General features: G+C 45.5%; 1 protein-coding gene across 20 annotated transcripts in view; it reads left to right on the top strand.

Moving 5' to 3' along the window:
* Window positions 1-21,624, top strand: part of PTK2 (protein tyrosine kinase 2) — a 458,969-nt gene extending 437,345 nt beyond the window's left edge. For 14 of the 20 annotated variants that reach the window (XM_040355020.1, XM_040355019.1, XM_040355017.1 and 11 more), the window contains 4 exons: window positions 1,844-1,852; window positions 9,942-10,097; window positions 14,769-14,849; window positions 20,061-21,624. In XM_040355020.1, the coding sequence (XP_040210954.1) occupies window positions 1,844-1,852; window positions 9,942-10,097; window positions 14,769-14,849; window positions 20,061-20,273 (459 nt within the window). In that variant the 3' untranslated portion in view covers window positions 20,274-21,624. The remainder of the gene's footprint in view (window positions 1-1,843; window positions 1,853-9,941; window positions 10,098-14,768; window positions 14,850-20,060) is intronic. The other 6 variants (XM_040355022.1, XM_040355018.1, XM_040355033.1 and 3 more) reach the window with 1 other exon arrangement.
* Window positions 21,625-21,984: the final 360 nt, after the last annotated feature.

The raw sequence follows: 21,984 nt of genomic DNA, 5'->3' as shown, positions 1-21,984 counted from the left end.
GGAACCAGCCAGTGCCCCCCCCCCCCCTGTGCTTTTACTTCAGCAATGCTATTGGTGATTTCCTTATGTCTGCGGTAAAGCTTTGAATTTACTAGTATTGAGAATTTTTGGTATGGTGTTCAATCTGAGTTTATTAAAGTTTTAGGCCACTTTCACACTGAGGCGCTTCTAAACTGCCAGTAAAAACACTGAGCACTTTTGAAGCGCTTTTGAAGAGCTTTCTATTCATTTCAATGGAGAGGGGAGTTTTTCACAGCCCTGCCAGCACACTGCCCCAGTGTGAAAACATTCATTGATTTTAATGGAAATAAGTTTACGTGAGCTTTTTAGGCGCTGTTTTTAGCGTGAAAGCGACTGAAAAGCGTCTCAGCGTGAAAGTGTTAGGGGGAGGGAAGTAGGGGGTCAACCGTATATTGATATGGCCGATTATCAGTGAACGATGTTCACTTTTTTTTTTAAGCATTGTATCGGTCACAAAACATACCGATATTACCGTTCTTTATATTGTAATGACCGATTTGGCTCAGCAGCCGATATCGGCTGTTATTACAAGCAGTGGGAGGAAACGTCCCCCGCCTTCCGCTGCTCACCCAGGCTCTTCCCTCCCACCGGGCGACCCAAGTTACCAGCCGGCGCGCCAAAGACCTGAACAAAGCAGATTCTTCATTCAGGTCTCTGATTTAGTAACCCGGAAGTGATGTCATGACATCACTTCCGGGTTACTGCCATCCTAAAGACGCCAGTTTTAAAAATATATATATAAAGTATTCAAAAGTGCCGATCTTGACAATTTGAATACTTTCAAGTGCCGAGGGGCTTGGGGTCTTATAGACCCCCGATCCCTCCATGAAGAGTACCTGTCACTGCCTATTACTGTCACAAGGGATGTTTGCACTCCTTGTGACAGAAAGAAGTGATTTAAAATTATTATTATTTTTTTTAAAAGGACAGACCCGGTTCACACGGGCGGCACGACTTTGGGGGCGACTCGGCAAGGCGATCTCTAGACGACTTCAGAGGCAACTTGCAAAATGACTTCTGTATTGAAGTCAATGCAAGTCGCCCCCAAAGTTGTACAAGAACCTTTTTCTAAGTCGGAGCGACTTGAGTCGCTCCTATTAGAACGGTTCCATTGAACCGAGCGGAGCGCGACTTGTCAGGCGGCTGAGTCGCCTCACGAGGTGCTCCTGTGTGAACCGGCTCTAAAAAGAAAAACGTTTAAATCTACAGACTATTGGCCTGAAAGGCAGTTGAAAAATCCTAAAAAAAAAAACGATATCAGTCGACATATAGAGAAGACATAAAAAGGATTACAATAATTAAGGAGAGAATTTTTGGTATTATGGTGACGTTGCGGCTCCCCTTTCATCATAATTTTTCTTGTTATGTAAAATGACTTTTGAGCCTCTGAAATACATTTTATGGCCCTTGCTGCCCTGTTCTGCATCATTATCCTCTTGGTATGCACACAATCTCCGCTGTATACAGTATTCAGGCCATTGTCCGTTGCTCATGCAATATCTATACCAAATATATGGCACATACCACTTTGCCTTTCTGCCCCTGCTCCTTTGCATGTTACAAATAAAGTTTCATTCATATTAAACTTTGCTTGCCCTCTTTTTCTGCATGTGCTGTGTGCATGTCAGGAGTCCAGCGCGCTTCCTCCCCTCCCCCCACACACATACACTGGGGAAAGCTTACTTTATAGATGCTTTTTTGTTGAATTTGTCATGCATGTTTTTTGCTCCGCTGCATTTATTAATATTTTCTTTCTTTTCTTTTTATTTTGCTATGATAAAAAAAAAATATTTAACCCTTCCCTCACCCTGCTCGAATTTAGCCTTGGCGGGTAAGCACCTATTTGTGTGTGTGTGTGTTATACCATTATGGGTATGATTGTCAAACATAACATATCAGCTGACAAATGGATGTTACCAAGAAAATGGTTTTAGTTTTGTATATTGTGATTTGTCAGTCAGGCGACCTTCTTTTTTTGTCATTCATTTTAATGTGTGTGTATGTTTATATAGATAGATACTGTATATACTCGAGTATAAGCCGAGTCTTTCAGCACAAAATGTGCTGAAAATGCCCCCCCGGCTTATACTCGAGTCACCTTTTTGCGCCTGATCTCCCGGACCTTGGGGACCCGATACCGGCCGGCCGTAGGTCCTCTGGACCCCAAACACATGTAGCCCCACTCTTCCTCTACAAGTGTGCAAAGTTTGTTGTCTGGGGGACCTACGGCCGGGGAGCACCGATTTTCCAAAGTCGGACACCCCTTCCATAGACTCCCATGTTAAATGGTCATTTCTCCGGTAATTTTTGGGACCCGGTACCGGCCAGCCGAAACTTGGCACACATGTAGCCCCATTTCTCCTCTACATGTGTGCAAAGTTTGCTGTCTGGGGGACCTACAGCCGGGGAGCACCGATTTCTTTTCTTTTTTTAAAGCCGGGCACCCCTTCTATATACTACCATGTTAAATGTACGTCTAGGCATGGGCACAGTGAGGCATGCAGATAGACACCCTAGGCTTATACTCGAGTCAATACGTTTTCCCATTTTTTTGTGGTAAAATTAGGTGCCTCGGCTTATATTCGGGTCGGCTTATACTCAAGTATATATAGTATCTATATAGATCTCTATCTATCTAGATCTCTATCTATCTAGATCTCTATCTATCTAGATCTCTATATCTCTATCTATCTAGATCTCTATCTATATCTCTATCTATCTAGATCTCTATCTATCTAGATCTCTATCTATCTAGATCTCTATCTATCTAGATCTCTATCTATCTAGATCTCTATCTATCTAGATCTCTATCTATCTAGATCTCTATCTATCTAGATCTCTATCTATCTAGATCTCTATCTATCTATATCTCTATCTATCTATATCTCTATCTATCTATATATCTATCTATCTATCTCTCTATCTATCTATCTCTCTATCTATCTATATCTCTATCTATCTATCTCTCTATCTATCTATCTATCTCTCTATATCTCTATCTATCTCTCTATATCTCTATCTATCTCTCTATATATCTCTCTATATCTCTATCTATCTCTCTATCTATCTCTCTATCTATCTCTCTATCTATCTCTCTATCTATCTATCTATCTATCTATCTATCTATCTATCTATCTATCTATCTATCTATCTATCTATCTATATATATATATATAATCTCTTACACATACTACATACAGAATGTGATCACTAATCATTTTTAAACTTTACAGTTCAAGCATGACTTCCCAAAAAGCATGCAATTATGGCTCTTGATTGTCTTCATGTTCAAGTGGTGTCTTGTATTCGAATGTCCTTCTGTTCTACACAAACCTAAAGTCTCTGTAGGCCAAAAACTGATATTTCAGTCTTTGTTAGATAATGTTGAGTCAACCCGGGCCCAGATTATGCACACTAAAATATTTAAAATACTGAACAAGCCCCCATTAACCTCTGTTTCTATGTGCGTTGCAGAGAAACTCATTTTCAAAGTGCACAACAAGAGGCACTGAAATGCCAGCTTTTTACTCTTGAGAGCAGACCTGTCCTCTAAATCGGTGGTCATCAACCCTGTACTCAGGGCCCACTTAACAGGCCAGGTTTGCAAGATAACTGAAATGCATCACAGGTGGTATCATTTGCTGCTCGGTGATTGCAGTATTCTAGGTTTGCATCTCCCCAAGGTAATGCATAAAACCTGGCCTGTTGGTGGGCCCTGAGGACAGGGTTGATGACCACTGCACTAAATGTAAACAAAACATGAGGCGGACTCTGTTGCTACGGAGTCCGCCAGCTCAGCGGGAGATCAGTCCGCAGACCTCCGCTGAGCCGACGGGCGACAAGCTCCTCTCCGTTTTCATCAGATCTTACCCGATCCGATCCGCCATGGACAGATGGGGACGTGGCCCCCATACGTCTGTTTTTAGCGGATCGGATAGGGTCGGATGTCAGCGGACATGTCTCCGCTGACATCCGACGTTCCATAGGGATGCATGGGGCAGCCGTTCAGGTCCGCCGTCAAAACTGACAGGCGGACCCAAGTGGTCCGTCCGTGTGAATGTGGCCTTAGAAGCCAACCTTAGGTTAGGGACTGCTTGTTAAGAATATGTAAATAATGTCCATAGTTTGTGTACAAATGTGATTTATCCACTTGCCTACCAGAGACCGTTTTCATTTCAGTTTTTGCACATCTTACACCCCCAAACATTATATATTTATATATGAAAGCAAAGATCCTGGGGAATAAAAAGTTAGAATACAATTATTTATAGGCCAAACAAAATACAGTATTATTCTATTTGTTTTTTGGGGGGGGGGTTCCTGGCTTCTCCTCTTAATTGGGTGTCCTCACGGAGAACTGCTTTCCCTTGGGGCACCTGTGCAGGCGCACTCGTGAGTCCCGCTGCTGCGTTTATTGACCGAGACAGCAGGACTCGGCCCCGCCCCCCCGGGTAACCGGATTTGGAGCCAATGGCTCCTGCTGCTATCGATCTATTCAACGAAGACCCAAGGCAGCGGCTGCAGTCGCTGGGCTAGTGCGCATTTCGGTGAAAAGCCATGATTCTTTACAACCCCTTTAAGACCTTGTATGAAACGCACAGTCTAGCACTGCTGCCAGCAGCCTGTGAAACACTGAGGCCCAGATTCACATAGGGCGGCGTAACTTTGTGCGGGCGTAGCGTATCTTATTTACGCTACGCCGCCGCAACTTAGAGAGGCAAGTGCAGTATTCACAAAGCACCTGCGTCCTAAGTTACGGCGGCGTAGCGTAAATGGGCCGGCGTAAGCGCGCGTATTTCAAAGTAGGCAGGTCGTGGGCGTGTTGTATTTAAATTAAGCGTGACCCTATGTAGATGCATGGCCAAACGAACGGCGCATGCGCGCGCATGCTCAGTATCACGTCGAATTTACGCCCCTAAGGTACGCCGGCTCAATGCCTGTGACGTGAACGTAACCTACGCACAGCCCCATTCACGTACGACTTGCGTAAACGACGTAAAAAGATACGCTTGTTCCGACGTCCATACCTTGCATGGGCTGCGCCACCTAGAGAGCAGCTTTATCTTTACGCCGGCGTATGTCTTCCGTAAACGGCGTAACTAATTGCGACGGGCGTACGTACGTTCGTGAATCGGCGTATCTTGCTCATTTGCATATTCGACGCGGAAATCAACGGAGACTTGCACCGCTCGTATCTTGGCCGAATTTAAGCGTATCTGGTTCCCAGAATACGCTTAAATATACGACGGCGCAAATTCGGACTTACGACGGCGTATCTACTGATACACCCTTGTAAGTCTCTGAGAATCTGGGCCTGAGAGTCTGAAGGTTGCTGCGGCTGGACGGTGCACCGAGTGGTACCATTGTTTGAGGCGGTAGGCACCCAGGAACACATTTTTGGAATGCAAGCAGTCTGTGTTCGATATTCGTCCCTGGCGCGTACTGCCCTAAACATTGGTACTACTCGGTGCACCGTCCCGCTGCAGCAGTTTTCAGCCTCTCGTACCGTTTTACAGGCTGCTGGACATTACACCTGTTGCTTCCACCTGCACCAAAACACTCCGATCTCATGCACCGGGGCCAAACACCCGGTGTGCATGAGGCCTAATATGTTTTAAATTAATGACATGGGAAAATCTTGTTTTCAGTTCCATTTTTCTCCTCTAGCAGTGCAGTGATGGAAATCTGTATATATTGGTTGTACTGTGTATCCAGAAGCTGGTGTTGCCGGCTCTTGAGGACTCGGCATGGAAGGGGTGCGCAGAGGGAGGGAGGGAGTCCTCCAGCCCCAACCTTGCATAGTTACCAACCGATGTAACCACAACAAAGCCGAGAGCCAAACTTATAAAAACCACTTATGGCAAACTGAGCACATTGTTCACATGCTTTCCTTATCCTGAGTAATCCACAATCTCCACTTGTCCCAGCCAGCAAAACAAGGCTCTGCATTATAGATACAACATATATAATATGTCCTGGTGGTAAAAACAAGGCTTTGCATTATATACCGTATTTATCGGGGTATTGCGTGCACCCCCGTATAGCACGCAAAAAAAAATACTTATTTTGAATGCCCCTCGTCGGTGTCTTGCCCGGCGTCCATCGGCGGCCTTGTCCGGCTGCGGCCTCGGTGGTGTCCTCCCGCGCTGTCTCTGAGTCGAATCCCCGCTTCCCGCGATGTTTGAACGCCGCCGACATATACCGAGCGCAGTACACTCGGGCACGCTCAGCTTCTAGGAGGCGTCGCAGAGCGTGACCGCGAGCGAAGCCGAGCCGAGTATACTGCACTCGGTATATGTCGGCGGCGCAGTTCAAACTCAGCGCTGGAAGCGGGTATCGGCGTATATCGCGCACCCACGATTTTCCCCTTATTTTAAGGGGGAAAAAGTGCGCAGTATACGCCGATAAATACGGTATACAACCTACACTATATTATCAAAAGTATTGTGACGCCTGCCTTTACACACACGTGAACTTTAACGGCGTCTTAGTCTGTAGGGTTCAATATTGAGTTGGTCCCCTTTGCAGCTATAACAGCTTTAATCTTCTGGGAAGGTTTTCTACAAGGTTTAGGAGGGTGTCTATGGGAATATTTTACCGTTATTCCAGAAGCGCATTTGTGAGGTCAGGCACTGATGTTGGGTGAGAAGGTCTGGCTCGCAGTCTCCTCTCTTATTCATCCCAAAGGTGTTCTATCGGGTTGAGGTCAGGACTCTGTGTAGGCCAGTCTAGTTCCTCCACCCCAAACTCGCTCATCCATGTCTTTATGGACTTTGCTTTGTTTACTGGTTCAAATCATTGGGTGGAGGGGGGATTATGGTGTGGGGGTTGTTTTTCAGGAGTTGGGCTTGGCCCCGTAGTTCCAGTGAAGAGAACTCTTAAGGCGTCAGCATACCAAGACATTTTGGACAATTTCATGCTCCTTTGTGGGAACAGTTTGGGGACGGCCCCTTCCTGTTCCAACATGACTGAGCACCAGTAAACAAAGCAAGGTCCATAAAGGCATGGATGAGCGAGTTTGGGGTGGAGAAACTTGACTGACCTGCAGAGAGTCCAACATCAGTGCCTGACTCACAAATGCTCTTCTGGAAGAACGGTCAAACATTCCCATAGACACACTATTAAACCTTTTGGACAGCCTTCCCAGAAGAGTTGAAGCTGTTATAGCTGCAAAGGGCGGAGCCAACTCAATATTGAACCCTACAGACTAAGACTGGGATGTCATTAAAGTCAATGTGCTTGTTAAGGCTCTGCATTATGGATAGAACATGACATTTATACAGCGATCAGAGCTAAAAATAGCCACTGATTACTGTGTAAATGTCACTGGTAGTGAAGGGGTTAACACTAGGGGGTGATCAAGGGGTTAAATGTGTTCCCTATAAGTGTTTCTAACTGTGGGGGGGGGCTTACTGGGACATGACAGAGATCACTGTTCTTGGCATGTCACCTGTCAGATCGAGGAAATGCCTTGTTTCACTGTTCTGCCTGTGTATAAGGCAATCGTGGGCCGCCTGAGGACAGAGTCCTCCAGACCCGCGGGGCATGCTCCGGGAGCGAGGCGTCCGTCCGCAACTGAGCCTTCGTGAGCCGCCGTACAGCTACGGCGATTCGCGCAGGAGAGCCATCAAACAATGGCGGCCGGTGTTAAAGGGGATAACCACTTGCCGATGGCTGGCCGTCATATGACGTCCTGGGCTTTGTCGGGGTATATCTGAATGATGGGTGCAGCTACAGGCATCATTCAAATATCGGCTTTTTCAGCCAGCGATTCCCTACACCATGGGTCTTCAAACTACGGCCCTCCAGTTGTTCAGGAACTACAATTCCCATCATGCCTAGTCATGTCTATGAATGTCAGTGTGTTACAATGCCTCATGGGATGTGTAGTTCTACAACAGCTGGAGGGCCATAGTTTGAGAATCCCTGCCCTACACCAAAGGATGATCATAGCTGCTTGGTCAGCCGGTTGATTGTTCTTAGGGGCGGCGAGAGCGAACACATACGCAAGTCCAGCCCACATATGAAAACGGTGTCCAAACCACACATGTGAGATATCGCCGCGAACGTTGGACCTCCTCTGTAACTCAAAACATATAATCAGTAAAAAAAATATTAAAGGGATGCCTATGGGGATTTTTAAGGACCAAAGTTTGGCGCCATTCCACGAGCGTGTGCAATTTAGAAGCATGACAAGTTAGGTATCTATTTACTCGGTGTAGCATCATCTTTCACATTATGCAAAAAAATCGGGCTAACTATACCTTGTTTTGTTTTTTTAAAGCATGAAACCTTTCCCCAAAAAATTGCTGCGCAAATACAATGCGAGATAAAAAGTTGCAATGACCGCCATTGTAATCTCTAGGGCAGAGATATGCAATTAGCGGACATCCAGCTGTTGCAGAACTACAAGTCCCATGAGGCATTGCAAGACTCCGACAGCCACAAGCATGACACCCAGAGGCTGAGGCATGATGGGACTTGTAGTTTTGCAACAGCTGGAGGTCCGCTAATTACATATTCCTGCTCTAGAGTCTCTGCTAAAAAAAAACAAAAAAAAAACCTATATAATGTTTGCGGTTTCTATGTAATTTTCTAGCAAAAAATATGATTTTTGCATGTAGGAGAGAAATGTCAGAATTGGCCTGGTTGGCAAGTGGTTAAACAAGTTTATACAGTATATATTGTAAACAAGTGCTGCGCTGAAATACAATCTGAATAGTTCAGAATAGATAGTGCTATAAAGTGCCTAAGTGCAAATAATAACAAACAGAAGTCCAAAAACTCTTGAGAAATAACAAATCTCCACTTGGGGCCCACCAAGGTGTACCCCCGATTCTAAGTCCGTATTGGTGACGACTGATGGGCGTCTATAAATCCTTATTCCATGAATTCCACCACAGTGTAGTTATCCGCCACCAATGATAGTGCAGGTACGCTCACCAGAAATATGGACCCAGGCAATGAGTCAGCAGAGCTGGAGTGATTTTTCAGATCACATGAGGTCATGCAGAAGAGCCTGGCGTGTGGGTGAACCCCACTTTCACAGATCAGTCTCCCGTTTTCATGGACACGTGTGGAAACACACCAAGAACTTCCGCACTTAGGCCCAGATTCACAAAGGACTTACGACGGCGTAACTCCACGTACTCCGAATGTGCGCTGTCGTATCTATGCGTCTGATTCTTAGAATCAGTTACGCATGAATTTTGCCTAGATACGAGCGGCGTAAGTCTCCTACGCCGTCGTATCTTGGACTGCATATTTACGCTGGCTGATAGGGGCGCTTCCGTAGATTTACACGCGGCGTATCTCGAGATACGTCGGCGCAAGTGCTTTGTGAATCCGGGCCCTAGTCTTTACACATAGTGCAGCTTAGTCTGACAGCAAACCTTGCTGCATATCATAGGCGTGCGCACAGGGTGTGCCAGGTGTACCCAGGCACATCCTAATCACCCTGTGCTGCACAGATTCCCCCTGCTGCTTGGCTGCAGAGAAATGGACTTGGGAATCTCTGTCCTCAGCCCCTTTCTCTGCCTCAAAAGTGAGATATAAGGGGTTTGTTAGGGGCCCTTGATATCTCACCAAAGCCCCTCAATGGTGCTCCTAAACCATTGTAACAGAAAATAATAATAAAATATTGTAAAAATCCTTTTTTTTTTTTTTTTTTAATAATTAAAAAAAAAATTGTAAAAAGTAATAAAATAAAAATTAACTACTAACAGTCCCTGTACACTTTGGGTAAAATGCCCAGAGACACTTCTTTGTGTTCTATTCGGTGTGTGCATGCACGGCAGCCTGTCCGTCTGAATTTTATAATACAGGGCTCCACCTAGTGGCCGCTTTAATTTGAGCTGTTGAATCCAGTGTTGTATCTTCAATACTCACTCACGCTTGTTTCTTTCTTTCTTTTCAATCAGATACAGCCGCAAGAGATTAGCCCTCCGCCCACAGCCAATTTGGATCGCACTAACGACAAAGTGTATGAGAATGTGACGGGCCTGGTGAAAGCTGTGATAGAAATGTCTAGTAAGATCCAGCCTGCGCCCCCTGAGGAGTATGTTCCTATGGTAAAGGTGAGTTGTGTGTTTGCTGATTTCTGCCACTAAGGAGGCTGAGAGCAGTGCGTCCAGTGTTCCGGACCTTCGTCCCTGAACGCACAGGGTCCTAAACGCCATTACCACTTGCTATAGTTTTACACCCTCTCCAGCCCCTGCTTGTCAGACTTTGGTAGGCTGCTGGTACAGTGTTACACCCTGTCCAGTCACTGCCTGTCATAGACTTTGGCAGGCTGCCGGTACAGTTTTACACCCTCTCCAGCCCCTGCTTGTCAGACTTTGGTAGGCTGCCGGTACAGTGTTACACCCTGTCCAGCCCCTGCCTGTCATAGACTTTGACAGGCTGTCGGTATTGTTTTACACCCTCTCCAGCCACTGCTTGTCAGACTTTGGCAGGCTGCCGGTACAGTGTTAGACCCTGTCCAGCCACTGCCTGTCATAGACTTTGGTAGGCTGCCGGCACAGTGTTAGACCCTGTCCAGCCCCTGCCTGTCAGACATTGGTAGGCTGCCGTTACAGTGTTACACCCTGTCCAGCCACTGCCTGTCATAGACTTTGGTAGGCTGCCGGTACAGTGTTGCACCCTGTCCAGCCACTGCCTGTCATAGACTTTGACAGGCTGTCGGTATTGTTTTACACCCTCTCCAGCCACTGCTTGTCAGACTTTGGCAGGCTGCCGGTATAATTTTACACCCTGTCCAGCCAGTGCCTGTCAGACTTTGGCAGGCTGCTGGGAAATAGTGTTAGACCCTGTCCAGCCCCTGCCTGTCAGACTTTGGCAGGCTGCCGGTATAGTTTTACACCCTGTCCAGCCACTGCCTGTCATAGACTTTTGATATAGGAAAGGTGTTCTTTAGTTCAGCAGTGGTTGAAAATATCACTGATTGAGATCACACTGCACAGGTTACATGATAGTCCTGGATTTCTGGCAGGATCCAATAGTATATTTTTTCACTTATAGAACAAATACAACAAAATGCTTTCAATTGTACGTTCAGTGGAGAAAAAGAAAGCAAATGAGGGTTCATTGTTAGGGTTTTGCATACACTTTAAATAGACTCTGTCAAAAACTTGCAGGTAAAAACACAGAAGTGATTTTCCTTTACAAAAATAATTTCTAGCAATTTTGAACTAGCCGCCTCCTCCCTCCTTGAACGTCATAGCTCTTTTCTCTTCTGGGAATGTCTAATTGATGCCAGGGGAGGAGTGAAGGGGGGGGGGGGATGCTGTAGAGCCGTGGTGACCAACCTGCAGCCATTTGATGTAAAAAAAAAAAAAAAAGAGGAAGAGCTGAGGGCGCTCTGAGGCTGGGTATCGGGTCCTGGGTAGCAGTGAAGAGATGGCACCGAAGGCAGCACTTTGTAGAGAAGAAGCAGCTCTGGATGGTCATAAAGGAAAGAGAAAGGCGCCTCCTAAGTGCAGCGGTTAAAAGATTTATTACAGGCAGAAAAATGTGTATATCCAGGGCGCTCCAAGAATTTGAATCCTGACAGATAAAGTCTGTGTTGGAGAGGGTAGCAGATCTTCACACACTTTAGGCAGCACTCAGGGAGACAAGCGATCTCTAATGGGAACAGAAAAACAAACAAGGCGCCTCTAAGTGCAGAAATATCAAACTTTTAATATCCCCTAACGGGGTTAAAAACACTTACAAGATGGTGGATGAAGCAGGCATGTAGCAGGTAAGTGTGTCCAGAAGATGTTCCAGTGGCAGGGCAGTCCCAGTGGCAGGGCAGTCCCAGTCTGATGATAAAGCTTCCAGGGAAGTCCACAGGATAACAGCCAATTTGTGCTGTGAGTGTTTAGAGAACACAATACAATGGTGATGGAGCCTGGGGATGATGTCAGAGGAAGCGAGACAAAAACCAGCATGGAACACAACCAGGAAGAGGGCAGGAAGTGTGTCATAGAGGCGGGACGCGTTTCGGAACAGCTCATTGGTTCCTTCCTGGCTGAAGAAGGAACCAGCACAAATTGGCTGTTATCCTGTGGACTTCCCTGGAAGCTTTATCATCCGACTGGGACTGCCCTGCCATTGGAACATCTTCTGGACACACTTACCTGCTACATCCACCATCTTGTAAGTGTTTTTAACCCCTTTAGGGGATATTAAAAGTTTTAAATTTCTGCACTTAGAGGCGCCTTGTTTGTTTTTCTATTTATTACAGGCACAATGGGATTAAAAACACTTACAAGATAGTAAGAGGTCATAGGCATATAATAATTTGTCCTCATGCAGATCACTGTAATCCTCGTCTGTCTGGGGGAGAGAGCGAGAGCTGTCCTGCAGCTGTCGGAGTCCCTGGTGACTTGGATTGGCAAGGAGGTGAAGATGTGATGAGGCCCCCCGGGTTCTGGGACCAAGCTTTAACGCATGCGACAGGTGAAGATGGTGGGCGGTAACGCGTTTCGGAGCATGCACAGATCCTTCGTCAGACGAGCTCCAAAACGCGTTACTGCCCACCACCTTCACCTGATGTCACATCGGCCACATGCGTTTCAGCTTGGTTCCAAATCCCAGGGTCGCCTCATCGCATCTTCACCTCCTTGCCAATCCACATCACCAGGGACTCTGGCAGCTGCAGGACGGCTCTCTCCCCCAGACAGACGAGGATTACAGTGATCCGCATGAGGACTAATCATTATATGCCTATGACCTCTTACTATCTTGTAAGCGTTTTTAATCCCATTGTGCCTGTAATAAATCTTTTAACCACTGCGCTTAGGAAGCGCCTTTCTCTTTCATATGATGATTAAAGTACTGCCCTTTGGCCCCAGCAGTCAGTAGTGAGAGTATTGACTTGTAAAGAAACCTATAGCGACAGTAATCTCTAGCAGTTTCATGCAACATGGCCCTGTTCTCTGTCTCCTACAACAGGGGTCCCCAACCCCCAGTCCGGTACCGGTTAGGGGTAACACACGCTGATCACTGCCTTCGATCTGGCTGTAAAGGGACAGTAATGTTAGAGAGGAAATGGGTGGGGTGGGAGAGGGCTGTGATTGCAAGGGGCACAATGATGTAAAGGGGATTTCCCTGTAAAGGGGCACAATGATCTAAAGGAGATTTGTACTGTAAAGGGGCACAATGATGTAAAGGAGATTTCCCTGTAAAGGGGCACAATGATCTAAAGGGGATTTCCCTGTAAAGGGGCACAATGATCTAAAGGAGATTTCCCTGTAAAGGGGCACAATGATGTAAAGGAGATGTGTACTGTAAAGGGGCACAATGATGTAAAGGAGATTTGTACTGTAAAGGGACACAATGATGTAAAGGAGATTTGTATTGTAAAGGGACACAATGTAAAGGAGATTTGTACTGTAAAGGGGCACAATGATGTAAAGGAGATGTGTACTGTAAAGGGGCACAATGATGTAAAGGAGATGTGTACTGTAAAGGGGCACAATGATGTAAAGGAGATGTGTACTGTAAAGGGGCACAATGATGTAAAGGAGATGTGTACTGTAAAGGGGCACAATGATGTAAAGGAGATTTGTACTGTAAAGGGGCACAATGATGTAAAGGAGATGTGTACTGTAAAGGGGCACAATGATGTAAAGGAGATGTGTACTGTAAAGGGGCACAATGATGTAAAGGAGATGTGTACTGTAAAGGGGCACAATGATGTAAAGGAGATTGTACTGTAAAAGGGGTACTGTAATCATGACAGTGCAGTCCCCTGTACATTGGAGTGCCCCCTGTACAGTGCATGCCTCTTTACATTAATGTAAAGGAGTCCTGCACTGTAATGGGGGGCACCAATCTAAACGATGATGTGAAGGGGAACTGAGGACACACTGGGACTGTGCTGTAAAGCAGCAAATTTCAATTTAGTTTTAGTCTTAGGACTAAAATGGTGTTTTAGTCTCGTTTTAGTCTTCTGCAATTGTTTTAGTTGTATTTAGTCGACTAAAACTTCAGTATATTTTAGAAGACTAAAACTCATTTTAGTCGGCTAAAACTCCAATGGTTGTAATTAAATTATAATGCATTAGTTAACATTTCTCTACAATTTCCAAACTCATTATATACAGCTGGAGTGAAAAATCTAATATGTTATTATTTATGGTATTGTGGTATGAACATACACTACTGACCAGTGTTAATTTTGAAGTCAAATTTCAATTTAGTTTTAGTCTTTTTTGACTAAACTGGCGTTTTTAGTTTTAGTCCCATTTTAGTCTTTTGACTAAAATTCAGTTTTAGTCGTATTTTAGTCATCTTAACTGTTTTCGTTTTAGTCGACTAAAATAGTATTAATTTAGTCAACTAAAATGTTTTAGTCGACCAAAATTAACACTGCTGTAAAGGGGGGCTGTGATGTGAAGGGGGGCTGAAGACTCAATGAATATTCCTTCTTTGCATCGCAAGGTCCTGGGTTTCTTTACCACTAAGGACATATCCACCTGGAGTCTGTATATTCATTCTGTGGTAGTATTGAAGCATTGTGAATGGATCACCTCTATAACATTGGTGCTAATTCTGAAGTGCTGGAAGCCTCAACAGCCAATCAAAAGTCACCCACCTGAAGTCTGGCCCAGGTGGGAGAAATTCAGATTTTTATTTTTATTTATTGCTGGGGCATTACTGCAAATAAAAGTAAACCTCAAAATCCAATATGACCGCTTATGTTTATTAGGAGGATCACCACTGTTTAAATAGTAACATGGACCTGTGCTTTTTATCCACAGGGGGTGGGGCTGGCATTGCGCACCTTGCTGGCTACGGTTGATGAGACCATTCCTGTTCTTCCGGCGAGTACACACAGAGAGGTGAGTGTTGATCTCAGTATCTTGCTGTATTATACATTCAGTGGCCTTTTCTTTGTAACCCCCGACCACCAGTACTGGGGTAGACTTCAACCCTTTTGCTGCCAGAGTCGTTTTTGCGTATTTTTGCAGACACGTTTAAAAAAATAAATTTGGGCCTGAAGATTACACAAGACCAACAAATATTACCGTATTTGCCGGCGTATAAGACGACCCCCTAATTTTCCAGGAAAAATGTTGGTTTTGGGATATACTCGCCATATAAGACTACCCCCTTCCTACTAGTCTTTCTGGAAGCTGAGGGGTAGCCAGAACCGCTGACAGAGACAGGCTTTTTTCAAATCTCACTGTGCCATTACATGCCTCACTGTGCCATTACATTACATGCCTCACTGTGCCATTACATTACATGCCTCACTGTGCCATTACATTACATGCCTCACTGTGCCATTACATGCCTCACTGTGCCATTACATTACATGCCACCACTGTGCCATCACTTGCCCCCCACTGTGCCATCACTTGCCCCCCACTGTGCCATCACTTGCCCCCCACTGTGCCATCACTTGCCCCCCACTGTGCCATCACTTGCCCCCCACTGTGCCATCACTTGCCCCCCACTGTGCCATCACTTGCCCCCCACTGTGCCATCACTTGCCCCCCACTGTGCCATCACTTGCCCCCCACTGTGCCATCACTTTGCCCCCCACTGTGCCATCACTTTGCCCCCACTGTGCCAACAGTGCCATCACTCATGTTTTGCTGATTTGTTTCCAGGCCGGTGACAGTCTCCGTGCTGCGAGCGTCCATGATTTGAAAGCCGCGCCTTCTTCTCAGCGTGTCCTGTGATAGGCGGAACACAAATTTTCCCAGCAGCGCCTCTGTTCTGTGTTCCGCCTCTCACGGAAGTCCTCTCGTCCGAGGATGAGAAGGCATCTGTGATAGGAGGAACACAGAACAGAGGCGCTGCTAGGAAGATTTGTGTTCCGCCTCTCACAAGACATGCTGAGAAGAAGGAGCGGCTTTTAAATCATGGACGCTTGCAGCACGGAGACTGTCACCGGCGTATAAGATGACCCCCAAATTTGGATGCATTTTTTTGCATCCAAAAAGTCGTCTTATACGCCGGAAAATACGGTATATATTTGCTGAAAGCAGACCCCCCCCCCCCCCCCCCTAGAGAATAAAATAGTGGTAGTTGCAATTTTTTATGTCAAGCGATATTACCGCAAAGGTCTAGGAAATGCAAAATTTCAGTAAAAAAAAATCAAGTGAATTTTAGGGAAAACGCAATAAATTACCCAAATTAGGTAAATGGTAAAATATGAAAGACAAGCTTGTACTCAGTAAATGGATGCCAAACCTTAAATTTTAGGTGCGCTGGTGAAATGGCGACAAACTTCAGTACCCTATATTTTCTTATTTTTTTAAAGATATTTTTATTAGGTTTCAGACAAACCAACATACGGAAAGAAAGATACAAATAAACAACAATACTGCCAGACAACCTGGTCATAAACGTTAGGCAATACACTGAAACATAGAAAAATAAACTGACATCAGTGCAAAATATAAAGTAGGCACAGTGGTAAAAGGCTCAGGTATAATACCGGGATATAACAAAGGCGGAGGTCCAGATATTAGAGATCCCTGAGGCACCGCCCATCAATAGTCAAGCAAGAGTAGTACAATCAGTGCTGGGAGAGGGTTAGTGGACTTGCCAACCATCTACCCCAAATTTTGTGAAAGGTTTTGTTCCGTTTCCGGAGTTCAAAAGTAGGTTTATACAGTGGGATAGCGTCATTAATACGTTTTAACTACCCTATATTTTCTATAGGGGGCTTTTGAAGCGTTACCTATAGGTATCAGTTTAGTGTTACAGAGGAGAACTTGTGTCAATATGCAACACGTGTATCGCAATCAACGGTTTCACACGTAGGCGCCCCGGCGCATGCCTTTACGTTCATGCATGTGTATATGTGGGGGGCCTCCAAAAAAATTTGGGAGGGGATTTTATGTGCTTGGATGTAACTTTATTTTTTTAAATCACCATCCCTATGTGATGATTTTTAGGTGACTAAAAGACTCTGCATGTCTCCCCTGTACTCTACTGACTTTTTTGCAATGCAGATCGCGCTACAAAACGAGCCAGGGACACCGAGAGCTTGACCCGGAAGTGATGAAGGAAGACGTCGCTTCTGGGTCACAAAAAGAAAGTGAGGAGAGCGGACGAGTGTCCACTCTTCTACTTTCCCTCTACCGGCGGTCAGCCGACATATAGATCCTGGGCCTGCCGATGGGCAAGCGGGGCGTTGCGGTGGGGGGAGATGCCGGTATCGCAGGTGTGAGCGATCGGCCGGCAGCGGAGCCACCTGAATGCTCTGCCTGTCAGTTCCACGCGCAATCACGGTGGCTGCATCCACCGGATTGTGTGTGATAAACCCCTTCCGACGTACGGACCTGGAGGCGAAAAGGTTAAACCCCAGAACAGCTGAAATCCTTACTGGTATTCGTTTCCAGCATTAGTTCAGTTTGGTCTGTGCCAGACTAGTTGGCATCTCTTAACCATTTAAGACCCGGACCTTTATGCAGCTAAAGGACCCGACCAGTTTTTGCGATTCGGCACTGCGTCGCTTTAACTGACAATTGCGCGGTTGTGCGACGTGGCTCCCAAACACAATTGGCGTCCTTTTTTTCCCCACAAATAGAACTTTCTTTTGGTGGTATTTGATCACCTCTACGGTTTTTATTTTTTGCGCTATAAACAAAAATAGAGCAACAATTTTGAAAAAAATGCAATATGTTTTACTTTTTGCTATAATAAACATCCCCCAAAAATATATTAAACATTTTTTTTTCCTCAGTTTAGGCCGATACGTATTCTTCTACCTATTTTTGGTAAAAAAAATCGCAATAAGCGTTTATCGGTTGGTTTGCGGAAAATTTATAGCGTTTACAAAATAGGGGATAGTTTTATTGCATTTTGATTCATTTTTATTTATTTTTTACTACTAATGGCGGCGATCAGCGGTTTTTTTTCGTGACTGCGACATTATGGCGGACACTTTGGAAAATTTTGACACATTTTTGGGACCATTGTCATTTTCACAGCAAAAAATGCATTGTTTACTGTGAAAATGACAATTGCAGTTTAGGAGTTGACCACTAGGGGGCGCTCAAGGGGTTACGTGTGACCTCATATGTTTTTCTAACTGTAGGGGGTTGTGGCTGTAGGTGTGACGTCATTGATTGTGATTCCCTATATCAGGGAACACACAATCAATGCGGGCGCCACAGTGAAGAACGGGGAAGTTGTATTTACACACGGCTCTCCCCGTTCTTCAGCTCCGGGGACCGATCGCGAGACTCCAGCGGCGATCAGGTCCGCGAGTCCCGCGGTCCCGGAGCTTCGGACCCGGTCGCGGTCCCACGACTGGGCACCAACAGAGGACGTACCTGTACGTGGATGTGCCCAGCCGTGCCATTCTGCCGTTGTAAATGTGCAGGAGGCGGTCCTTAAGCGGTTAAGCTGGCCATAACTGTGTAGAATTTTGTTTGATTCCTGAATTGGTTGAAGTTGGTTCCATGAGTGTCCTTGTAAGCAACACCCGGGTGACCAAAATTCAGTTTCATTAATTGCCATCCAATCGGATGCAGGCACTGTTCCGATATTCTGACTGACAGGCGGGAGATTTAGTTACCTGTGCTATTTGGCATGGAAGGAGGAATCTTTTTCAATTTCTTTGCTTCAGCCAGTAGGTTGAACACATACAAAAAAGGGAGAAAGGCTGGAGCCATGGAAGTTGGCTAAAACAAACATTGTTTTAGTATTGCAGGTGAACAACAGTCAAAAAAGCCAGCTTTAGGTTCTGCAGATATGTAGACCATATACACATGTCCTAATTCCCCTCATCCCAAAGGATCCATTCTTTGTCCATCAAAATCTGACCCTTCCATTAAAGCAGAAATTGAGAGCCTTATGACCAGGTACAATGTTCACCATGTTCAGTCACCCGAAACTGGTGTTCTGCGGCCCTTGGAGCCTCATTTTCCTCATCATAGGTGACGGAACCACACGTGGTCTTCTGCTGCTGAAGCCTGTACTCTAGAAGGTTCAGTATGAGTGCTCAGGGGTGACCATCTGTACAGCACTGCTGTAAACCACCATTAGCATCAGGATAGCTGTAGACCACCTTCTGTAAGCTTTGAAGACATCTGTCCGTTCTTCTCTGATGTCTTACTAACAAGTTTTCACCCACAATCTCTGAAACATTGTTTATTAGGCCCCTTTCACACGGGCGGATCAGATTTTAGACACCCGCTTTCTCAGCGGGAATCGCTCCGTTGATCCCCGCTGAGCCGGCGGATCACAAGTCCATCTCTGCACACTGTTCAGAGACAGACCTGCCAGATCTCTTTTTTCCTCTATGGGGGGGAATCGGATGAAAACGGACCGTAAAGTCAGTTTTCATCGATCGTCGTGCACGTGCCCACCTTTTTTGCTTTCTCAGCGGGGATCGCTCCGTTGATCCCCGCTGAGCCGGCGGATGACAAGTCCATCTCTGCACACTGTTCAGAGACGGACCTGTCAGATCTCTGCTTTCCTCTATGGGGGGGAATCGGATGAAAACGGACCGTAAAGTCAGTTTTCATCGATCGTCGTGCACGTGCCCACCTTTTTTGCTTTCTCAGCGGGGATCGCTCCGTTGATCCCCGCTGAGCTGGTGGATGACAAGTCCATCTCTGCACACTGTTCAGAAACGGACCTGTCAGATCTCTGCTTTCCTCTATGGGGGGGAATCGGATGAAAACGGACCGTAAAGTCAGTTTTCATCGATCGTCGTGCACGTGCCCACCTTTTTAACAACTATCGTTTGCAGGTTTAAGTGACTTTCATTAATGCCTGGCCTGTGTGGGTGACTTTTGTATTGTCTCTTCTCGATTTTCAATAAAAAATTATTGTACCAGGAAAAAAAAAAACGAAACAATTTAGCCACAAACAAAAATGTGGAGACCGGTCAATGCACGGGACTGTGATCTATGTAGACCTGGAGCCCTCTAAATTTTAAAGTGGCATAAAAAAAAATATGCAACATTTTTAATTTCATTTGCAAATTACTTGCCATGGCTTGGGACAATATTGTAGAATAAAATGTATAATGTTATTAACAGCAAAACTAGAATACAATATATAATATATTTTTTGCCTTTCAGATTGAAATGGCACAGAAGCTGCTCAACTCTGACCTGGCAGAGCTCATCAACAAAATGAAGTTGGCCCAGCAGTACGTCATGACCAGCCTCCAGCAGGAGTACAAAAAGCAGATGCTAACCGCTGCGCACGCACTGGCCGTGGACGCCAAGAACTTGCTAGACGTCATTGACCAGGCCCGGCTAAAAATGATCGCGCAGTCGCGGCCACACTAAGCGTCCGAGCACAGACTCCTGTTAACGCCTCTGTCTAACACGTTTTCCTTTTGGGATCATGTCTAGCCTTCCACCAGCAGCCTCGCTGTCAGCAGGCGGCCCACGCCTCCGGCGCAGGAAAAGCGCCGGTTGGCGCTGCGCGCAGTTTTCAACCTCTTTCCGTCACAGCTGTCAAGGGCTGAGGGTGTGCCGCTGCCGCGGGTCTCTGTATGTGTCAGTCACCGGGAGGAACGTTGGCACGGGACATTGCTGGATCGAGAATGACCAGAGTCCAGGTGCAGATCAGCGGAGGATAAGGCTCGGCGATATCCGTAAAAAAAAAAAATCCGCAGCGTCCGTCAATCCCGGCGGCTGCTGCAACTGGAATATCTTCCTGTTCTGAGTTTTCTTCTTTTTTTTATTTTTATTATTTTTCATTTCTGCTGTCCAGTATGCTACGAAGAAGTTCTATTTTCAAGACTTAATCTATTGAGAGACTCCAGACGGATTGTTGCAGTTCAGTCCCTTTTTTTATTTTTCACCCCTGTGGACGTGTGAAACCTTTGATCGGACACTCAGTGTGAATCCTGTATGTCTTACATTTCCTTTTTTTTTTTTTTATCTTCCCCTCCACCAGAATAAAGTGCCAGTTTTTTTTTCTCCCCCTTTTTAAGAGGTCGATTTTTGGTTGCTTTTTTTTTTTTTTTTTTTTTATGTAAACGCGCGCTGCTAACTCACAAAAACGTGCGTATAAGACAGGCGTGGATGGTCAGTATCCCTCCGCCATGAGGATCTGCAACTCCCAGCATGCCTAGAGGCTGACAGGTCATGCTGGAACTTGTGGTTCCTCAAAAGGATGGGGTTCTCCGTGCCTGGTATAGATAGATCCAGAGCCATTAAATATTCCCATTTTTTTTTATAAATATATATATATATCTGTAATTTATAAATAAATCTTAAGGCTGTGCTAACATTTTAAATGCAGCTTTCTTGTGCACTGTCTTGCCTGTTCCATCCCATGTTTTTTGTTTTTCGTTTTCTTTTTTTTTTTTTTTTTTTGTCACAGCTTTACTTCCCTAATAAATTATCAGACCACGTTCACGCTATAAGACCTATTCCCTCCTACGGGTTTGCCAGGGGAATAGAATTGATTCTCAGGAAGAATATAAAGAACTTGTACAGAGCATTTCAGCTATTAAAGAATTAGGCGGTTTGTAAAAATCCAGAATCGCTGGGATAGACGACTTGTTTCCTCAATGGTTTCAGCAAAAAGAGATAAAGACTCGGCCCTCCGGATCGGTGTGAACAGCGGAGCATCTGGGAAATCGATAAGCTCTTGAAGATCATTCAGTTATTAAAGGATTTGAATATATTGCTGGTTTCCTTGGCGTTGTGTTTGCAGATGCCGTGATTAACGACTCTTAATTCAAAAAGCAAAATACCGTAACCCATGAGCAACCAAAATGTACTGTTCACGCCTTTGCATTGGTTTATTGAGTAAGTCTGGATGAAAATGAACCAGCAAGAAAATACTAGAAATATTCTCACTTTCCTCACTAAACCGCACCAGTTGACCTTGGGGCACAGCCCCTGTAGACTTCTTTGGGAGCATCTCTGGCCTCAGGACAGAGCCCCATAGACTTCTTTGAGAGCATCTCTGGCCTCAGGACAGAACCCTGTAGACTTCTTTAGGAGCATCTCTGTCCTCAGGACAGAGTCCCATGGACTTCTT

The sequence above is a fragment of the Rana temporaria genome, chromosome 5, assembly GCF_905171775.1.
Source record: "Rana temporaria chromosome 5, aRanTem1.1, whole genome shotgun sequence".
Lineage (NCBI taxonomy): Eukaryota > Metazoa > Chordata > Amphibia > Anura > Ranidae > Rana > Rana temporaria.
The sequence above is the reverse complement of the archived record's forward strand: the minus strand, read 5'-3'. Positions and strand labels throughout refer to the sequence as shown.